The 9,317-nt window shown below is 44.7% G+C and overlaps 1 protein-coding gene across 1 annotated transcript; it reads left to right on the top strand.

The window, feature by feature from the left end:
* Positions 1–6,912: 6,912 nt before the first annotated feature.
* Positions 6,913–8,409, top strand: LOC147880247 (xyloglucan galactosyltransferase KATAMARI1 homolog). Its single transcript, XM_087370386.1, has one exon. The coding sequence runs from the start codon at positions 6,913–6,915 to the stop codon at positions 8,407–8,409; it is 1,497 nt and encodes a 498-aa protein (XP_087226512.1).
* Positions 8,410–9,317: the final 908 nt, after the last annotated feature.

Genomic DNA, 9,317 nt, shown 5'->3' with positions numbered 1-9,317 from the left:
TTCATGCTGTTCATCCTGAGCTTGTTTGCAGGTTGAAGAAAGCCTTGTATGGCTTGAAGCAAGCACCTAGAGCATGGTCTGACAAGATAGGACAGTATCTTGTCACTAATGGCTTTCAGATTTCCAAGGCAGATTTCTCACTTTATGTGAGAAAAACAGAGAAAGGTATTATGCTGCTTGTCATTTATGTTGATGATTTGATCATCACAGGTGATGAGCAGGTGATAGTGATGAAGATATCCTTCATGTGAAAATGCTATTGAAGCAAAAGTTTGGGAGAGCTGTGTTATTTCTTAGGCATTGAGGTGATTAGATCACCAAGTGGGATACAGCTCTTGCAGAGGCAGTATGGATTGGACATGTTGTCCAAATATGGGGTGACAAGCTCTAAGCCTATTTCAATTCCTTTGGAGTAGAATGTGAAGCTAAGCGTAGATGCAAGTGAGCTTCTGGAAGACCCTACTATGTACCGATGCATAGTAGGAAGTTTGATTTATATGACTATTACCAGGCCAGATTTGAGCTATGCTGTTGGATTGGTAAGTCAGTTTATGCAGGCTCCAAGGAAACCGTATTTGGATGCGGCTAGACGCATACTCAGGTATGTGAAGTCCACATTGCAGTATGGACTATTTTATGAGGCTGGGGTTCAGATACAGTTGCATGGATACACTGATGCTGATTGGGCTGGTAGTATTTCTGATAGACGATCCACTAGTGGATATGTCTTCTCTTTTGGGAGTGTTGCAGTCACTTGGAGCAGCAAGAAACAGCCTACAGTTGCCTTGTCGAGCATAGAGGCTAAGTACAGGGGTGCAGCAATGGCTGCATGTGAGGTAGCTTGGTTGCATAAGCTACTCTATGATATGCATCAATCTACAGATGGGCCAGTTGTCATTTATTGTGACAACATGAGCAGTATACACTTGGAAAATAACCCAATCTATCATGCTAGAACAAAGCACATTGAGGTGCATTATCACTATGTGCGGGAGAAGGTTTTACTAGGTCTTACTCATCTAGTGTATGTCAGCACAGAGGATCAGGTAGTTGACATATTCATGAAGGCATTGGGTGCAGAGAAGCTGCGCAAGTTCAGAGACCTGGTTGGTGTGCAGGAATTGGGATTGAGCTCGAGGGAGAGTGTTGAGATATCGAGCTCCACTCGTGATATGCCAGGGTGACTGTTGTGCATTTATGTCACCGACTTGTTAGCTACAGATGCGGTTGGTACACCGCCCATGAATAATAGCTGGATGACAGCTATCCTTATCTACTCTAGTTCATGGCTTAGTTAGTATGCCACCATAGTTAGTTGAGTTTGGTTTGAGACCCACAGATAGGGTTCTTCTATTTCTTTGTACTAGAGTTCTTTTGGCTTTCACAACTAAGAAGAGGAAAACTGTATTCAGCCTCCACCTTTGTGTGTATTCTCCCATTGCGTATGTGAGAAAGCTACAATTGAGCTTCCTTCCTTCTCTCCCACTATCTGCACATAGAGGACTCACCTTTGGTGGAGGAACCACCTTTGCCTTTCATAGTGGCGGAGAACGCATCATCCCCATTGCCACCTCCATCTCAAGCTTTAAGCCTCAATTCCTCCTCCATAGTAAAGCACAGAACTCATCAAATGACAATGGTTGGGGTCTCACCTGAGTGTTAAGTGCTATTACCAGTCCATCAAACCTTGGTAGACATATTTGGAGACACCGTCGAGCTAGCTCTTTGCTAGTCTTTTGTATCCCAGCACCAGCCATCTAGTCACACAGATTTTTGATTCGGGTTATGAACACCTTTACTATCTCTCCTTCCTTAAACTTCTCAGTTGTGAGCTAATTCTCCAAGTTTTGGATCCTTGTCTGATTCTGCATCTCATACTGACTCTTCAATATGTTCCAGAGGCCATAGTTGCCTTAGATGTATGCAGAATTAAGGTCAAAACACTATCAGTAGTACTTGTAACCAGGGCACATAGAGCATCTGCGTTCCTACATTTCCAAGCTCATAGAAGGTCGGCATTAGGAGGTATTATACTCCCCAGATTTGCTGGGTCGAGGGCTCCTTGTGGTTCTAGGTCAGTCCCCAATACTGTCTCCAGAAGCTCATATGAATCCAGAATAGCAGTAATTTTAAACTTTCATAGAGTGTAGTTTGTACCATCTAGCTTGCCTTCAATGAAGGCTGGTGGGTGAATCATCAACGCTTGGATTGTTGGTGAAGCAGGTGTAGTTGCAAGTGCTGAACTCGAGCCGCTTCCTATTGCCATCACTTCGTATGCCGTTGAAGCCCTTGCCTCTCTTCTACTCTTCGATCCTTAGAGCCGCCTGGGCTCTGATACCATGTTAAATTACACGGCGCAGTGGAATGAGAGTGGAATAGAAACTGAACAAAGAATATAGAGTACACAGCAAACTGGAGATGAACAAAATTTTCCTTCAATACTGATGTAGTATAGATTATGTCTCCGTCTACCTGTGCGCTCCCACAGTGGAGCTTAGATGGCAATCTAGACAGATACTAGGTGAAGAGCTACTGGCTAGAAGATCTAATCTGGTACAATGGACTAGGGAGGTCACCTCTTTATAGCTATGAGGGTAGTAGTCAAATCAACATAGTCAGTGGAACCGATCAATCAACCAAGTTGGTGAAGCTGACCAGTCAACCTAGTCAATGGAACCGACTAGTCGTCCATGGAATATTTAGGGAATATTTCCTATACCAGGGGAGCCAACTGGCCCCCAGACCCCAGCAAGAGCAAGGGGCTCCCAACACAATCACCTTTCTACCATCAATGGTCTCATTGATAGACCTCATTTGACATGCAAGTCAGGATCCATCCAGTGTCCCGGGCTGACACATGGCTTCTCCTCATATGGGGGCCTTACAACTTGAGCACCTTGGACCACTGGTGGGGTTACTAGGAGGGTAAGGCATTGATCATATCTAATAGTGGCGGTCCATGACACACTATATCGAGCTGAAGAATACTGGGCTAACGTGGAAGAGCTCGAGCTCGCTCTGACGAAAGTCAAGGATGACCTTGCCACCAGTGAATCCCTGGTCTAGATGCTCATGGAACAGGTAGACACGGTAGAATTAGCCCTACGCACGACACTGGAGTAGTGAGCACAAGTAGAGCAATGGTACACTCACACACAGGAGTCCCACAACCAACAGATTCGCTCCTTACAAGATCTCTTGGCACAAGAGAGGAACCTCACGGTCTCCCTCCAAGAAGAAATCGAAAGACAGCGTCCCATTGGCCAATCTGAGGAGTCAAGGTTGGAAGAACGTGAGTAGCAAGAGTTTAGGATGTATAGGGAGGTGTCTACACAATTAGCCACATACACACTTGCACCACGCACAATCGCCCAAACCATGCAAATGCGCTTCAATGCATTCCATGCACAAAACCTTACCTTCCACCTCGATCTCACTACTCCACTTCCTCCTAAGGCCCTCCAAACCACTCTCTGTCGCCGTAATCCCGACCACTACTGCCCCATCTTAGCCATGTCCTATTTCTCTCTTGACCTTCAGCCCACTTCTCTATCTCTTCTCCGCCCCTCTGATCTCCAAACCCTATCCGCATATCCCATTCTTCTTAATTTTCAAGCCTGGCGTCACATCACTGAGTCCCTTAATTATTCTGTGGATGATGAAGTGATGCAACTTGCAAAGCCCGAGGACCTCATGCCATGGGTCTGCACTTCAGGAATTCTTCATGAAGACATAAATTGGATGCACACCTACGGCCGAGCCTCAATAGTCCAAGCTCAAGGACACCTTGCAACCTACCAATCCACCACCTACCAACCCCTCGGAATAATAATCCTCTTTAATAGGGTGCTACAAGCTCTCCAAGACTCACTTGAGTCCTTGGTGAGCAATTTTGAGACAATTCACTTAGCGTACCTAGAAGAAATAACTGAGGACAAGAAAAAAAATGTAGTCACCCTCTTTAATACCACCGCCGCCCTGCAGACATTCCATTGCCGCCTCCCCTAGATCCCACCCAACCCACCCAACAAGCAGCCCAACCTCCTCTCCCTCGGACAACACTGTCTAAGTACTCGTCTAACACCTCCAACACCACCACCGCACAGTACAAACCCTCCCAATCCACCATCTCCTTCAACACTCCGGTCGACCTCCCTGCTGAAGCCTTCAACACGCTACTTAAAGTAGCACATTTTGTACAAAGCACTGATGTCGCGACTCCTGTAGACCCCACGGAGCCAGAACCCATGCTGCTTGCAGATGATGATGCTCTGCCATCCCCACCAGTTTCTCCCCTTGAAGATGTTCATTGGCACCTGGACTTGCATTCTTTAGACGCGCCACAGAGTTTTAAAATTAAATATTTGAAGAAAAGCAAGTTTTTTTGGGTTGTTTGTATGTAGGATGTCTTCATCTTCAACAAGTAGCTCCAGTGAGGATGAATCCCTCCATATCCACCATCGCGAAATGTGGTTGGAGCCTTCCCTCTCTATCAAACACATGGCATGCCTTTCCTTTAGCCACGTGTTTCTTCCTCCTTACCACACACACACATGCACACACACACACATTCTCTCCCTCTCTCTCTCTCTCTCTCTCTCTCTCTCTCTCTCTCTCATCTCTCTTTTATATATCTATACATACATATGTGTGTGTGTATTTTATTTTATAAATTTTTTATATTAATATATACTCCTCTCTCTCTCTCTCTCTCTCTCTCTCTCTCTCTCTCTCTCTCTCTCTCTTCCTTCGTGTGTTAGCAAAATACAAATATTATACATACATACATACATACATACATACATATATATAGCACATAATATTATAATACATTCTAAATAATATATCATATATCATATATTATCTCTTTATGTCCCTCTGTCTGTCTATCTGTCTCTCTTTAGATATATATTTATAGTAATATAATATGTTAATATATTATATTATATAAAATATAAAATATATACATACATATAATATTATAATATATATTACATATTATAGATAATATATAATATAACATATGTTTAAGAAAGGAGTATTTAAACGAATCTATGCCACATCATTTGCATCGTGCATTGGCCTCATGCTTTCTATCGTAACGACACGTGGCATACCATGTGATGCCTCTACAGTCCCGAATCCACCCACATCGCCTCATCGCCATGTGGCATGTTGACATCCTCGCTGACACCCATGCTAACTGTGCCACCAGCTCCACGGTACGATCAACCACGGCTTAGCCCTCTGACGGATTGTTTTCGTGCCACATGGCCCCTACGACTTTGCGTGACTACATCACTCTGCTCGCTAGTGCCCACTCTGTCACGTCACCACATGGCCCTCCTCTATCCTATGCCACTGAGTGATGCCCTCACTGTTCGGTCCCATATTGCCATGTGGCCCTCCTCGTATCCCGCGTCCTCTAGCCATCCCTGCGCTCTTCCCTCTTCGCACCTCTCAAGTTGTTGCATCAGACTAAGATTGTCTTCATTTAGTGCCACGTTAGGACTACGAATGTGGTCATTTAGTGCTTGCATCAGACTCCAGTTCTGGCTCTAGAGTCTATTGACCTCACTGGGATGTGCCAACTCACCTCTCTGCCTCTGGCTCCACCCACGTTGCATCTCGTCAGCCAGCCACATCGGCACCGCGACCCCCACCACACTATCAACCCCCCTTCTGGTCCATTGCAACTCTTCTCTAATGCTCCATGTTTTGCCATGTGGCACCAATCTGCGCGCACCTCTCCATATCCTTCCACTCCCTCCGAACCTCTTTCTCCTCTCCCTGAACCTCCATCCTCCTCCCTAGAACCTTAACCTCCGTCCTCCTCCCTAGAACCTCTAGAATGCTTCCGAAAGCCTCCAAATCCTTGCCACCTAGGTGATCCGGGATTAGTCTCCTTAAAAAATAGAACCTTAAAGAATAGAAGAATAGATAGAAGTTTAGCTGCTACGAGGCAGTCGGCTACTAGTGTGTGAATATAAATAGTGGATTGCAATGCATGTAAGGTAGCTACTTTACATGCATTGCGATCCGTTTTCGGCGGTGAGCAGCTAGCAAGTGCGTTGCAAGTGTAAATGAGCGACCGGCCACAATCCGATTAATTATCAGTGCGCGTCACTTTGGATCTGTTCCCATACCCATGTTCGCATGTACGTTTTCCGTTTTCCGCAACGTATCCATGCGCTCCTCCACACGAGAAATTTCCTTCCTCCTCTCCAAGAATCAGTATCACCATTCCAATTAAACTTCAACTAGTTTATATTTCGCAATCAGCTCACTGCACGTCCAGAATTTCAGATTTTCCCTGTTTGCCTTTTCCTAATTACCTCTTTCACGTCACGCATGGCCCTTCTTCTTCTATGCGCGTGTTTGTATAAATCCCGAGGAAACTCCGGGACTTTCTTCCAGACAGCTTCGTACTGTTGGGCTGTCTTTCCAATACAAGTTGCTCCCTGCTTCAGCTATCACTGCTGGATGCTTTGTCTCCCAGCTGGAGCCTACAACCGCCCTCTTAGTAGTATGAACCATTCATTTCTGTCTGCCAAACCCCCGGTCAAATTCACGTACCCTAGTCATTGGCCCTCTGAGTAGAGTCCTTGCAGTAGGAACCGTTTATTTCCGTCCGTCAATCCCACGCACCTCATTCATCATTCCATTCATACTCATTTGCTTGATCCCGGACTTTGTCATCCACAATCACTTAGCAAAATCTGTAGCATTTTATTCAGATCTGCAGGTTCCTTGGAGACGCCTCGGCTGTGTAGACCTCGCTGTGTTATTCTGAAAAGCTGTTGCTTAAACAGGTCTGTTCAAAGATACGTGGGAGCCTTGAAAGATAACCGGTGCAAGAAACTGGTTGCATGTCCCTTCTTGTTAGAGTTTAAGCTCGCTTGACTCTGCAGGATGGAGAAGCCTGCTCGTAAGCCCAAATTTTCTCTCTACTGCGCCGTGGTGGTTGCAAATATAGCTTTCTGGTCAATGCTGTTTTGTGTTCTTCGGTTCCTCTCGATTGAACATCTAGCGAATATCTCGACTACGCCAGATGCAGAACTCTTGAACCCAGCTTCACAGTTTACGGAGACTTTGCTTAGCAGCTCCCATCCGACATCAAAAAGGCTTGATAACGGAATGCCTAGGCTGTCATCCTTCGAATCAGATACGTTCCGCCAAGCATTTGAGCCCTTGAAAACCAAAAGGGACTCCTGTTCTGGAAGGTATGTATATATTCACAGGCTTCCATCTATGTACAACGAGGATCTTTTGGCAGACTGCCGTCATCTGAGCCGCCGTTGGGCCGATATATGCGCTATTGTTTCCAATGGAGGATTTGGGCCGCAATTGAAAGATGAAGAAGGTGTTCTTTCAAGTAGCTGTTGGTACGCGTCAGATCAATACTCCCTAGATGTCATCTTTCATAACAGGATGAAGGAATACAAGTGCCTGACAAATGATTCTAGCAGGGCAACGCTTATATACGTTCCTTTTTACGCATCCATGGATTTTTACCCGCGTCTCTGGGATACAAACGTTTCGACGAGAGATTTCCTTCCAAGCGCTCTCGCAAGTTGGGTTCAAAGCCAGCCGGAATGGCGCGTAATGGGAGGAAGAGACCACATTCTGGTGGGTGGGAGAGTGACCTGGGATTTCAAACGACGGACAGATGGGACGTGGGGCAGCAATCTCTTACTCCTCCCTGCTGTAAAGAACATGACAACGATTTTAGTTGAAAAAGAGCCGTGGAATGGGAATGAGTTTGCCACCCCTTTTCCTACTTTTTTTCATCCATCCAAGGATTCCGATGTTCTTGAATGGCAACACCGAATGAGAACTCGTGAGCGGCCTGTGCTGTTTTCGTTTGCGGGGGCTCCTCGGGCAGACTCAATCAGACAAGAGCTTATAGAACGCTGCAAGGTATCCGAGTTTTGCAAGCTTTTGGAGTGTGAGAGAGGAGTAAGCAAGAAATGTTCATCGTCTGTCAGGGTCATGAAGCTCTTCCAAGAATCAGTATTCTGCTTGCAACCTCCGGGAGATTCGTTTACTCGGAAATCAGTTATTGATTGTATGATTGCTGGCTGCATTCCTGTTCTCTTCCATTCTTTCACTGCCTACATGCAGTACAGTGCGCATTTGCCACAGAACCATAGCTCATATTCAGTGTTCATCGCCGAAGAAGATGTCAAGCGAAAACTTGCTGACATTGAAGGGATTTTGCGTAAGATTCCTCCCGCAGAAGTTCAGAACATGAGGGAGAATGTTGTACGCTTGATACCCAGCTTGGTCTATGCTGCTCCGAGCCACCAACTGAAGTATATAAAGGATGCCTTTGATGTGACAATGCAAGCCCTCTTTGACAGGGTGATTGAGTTGACGAATCAGGATAGGCGTTCGAACCCTACATAAAATATGAACGGTTCCACGAACTAGAAGGTACAATTTCTTGAAATGGCAAGTGTAGTAGTCACTAATCCTTAAGAATAACAACAGCAGCTATAGTCTCTCTGATCGGAAGTTCTTTATAGACGAGTACTGATAAACCTCTCACTGATTATTCAACGATACGGTTCTCTGATAAAATAAACGTAACCATTACATTCCTTTGATAGCGCGAACGCTCGAAACGTGATGAGTAATCTATGTTCAATGGTTACGATGAACAAGGCAGTGAATTACGAGGTCCTCCCCTTCGCACCCGGCATAGGTGGCTCACAGCAGAAGAAAATAAGAGCTCGCACTATAATGTTGATGAAGCAACAGCTTTAAACAAGGCGGAAATCCCAATATGGCTCTCCTTTTTTATTGTAATGTCATTATTGTGTGTCAATTATATGTATATGTGTTCAATGGAATGGTCTATCCAATATGAGAACTAAGTCCCTCAAGCAGTTTGGTCGCTCGGCTGCATGTTGCACAATATGTGATCTAACTGACTTCAATACATTGTGAATTGCACGTTAAAGTTTAAGCTATGCATCATTTGTTCTAAAATTATGATTTGAGGAGTTGATTGACACATATCAATCTTGAAGTCACCTATTATTATAATTTTGTGTTGTTGTAAGGTGTTTTTATTATTATGTTGTAGAGATATGAAATGTAATGTCATTATTGTGTGTCAATTATATGTATTGTGTTCAATGGAATGGTTTATCCAATATGAGAACTAAGTCCCTCAAGCAGTTTGGTCGCTCGGCTGCATGTTGCACAATATGTGATCTAACTGACTTCAATACATTGTGAATTGCACGTTAAAGTTTAAGCTATGCATCATTTGTTCTAAAATTATGATTTGAGGAGTTGGTTGACACATA

The sequence above is a fragment of the Dipteris shenzhenensis genome, chromosome 32 (genome assembly GCF_047967505.1).
Source record: "Dipteris shenzhenensis isolate YYH24624 ecotype China chromosome 32, Dip_SZ_1.0, whole genome shotgun sequence".
Taxonomy (NCBI): Eukaryota; Viridiplantae; Streptophyta; class Polypodiopsida; order Gleicheniales; family Dipteridaceae; genus Dipteris; species Dipteris shenzhenensis.
The sequence above is the reverse complement of the archived record's forward strand: the minus strand, read 5'-3'. Positions and strand labels throughout refer to the sequence as shown.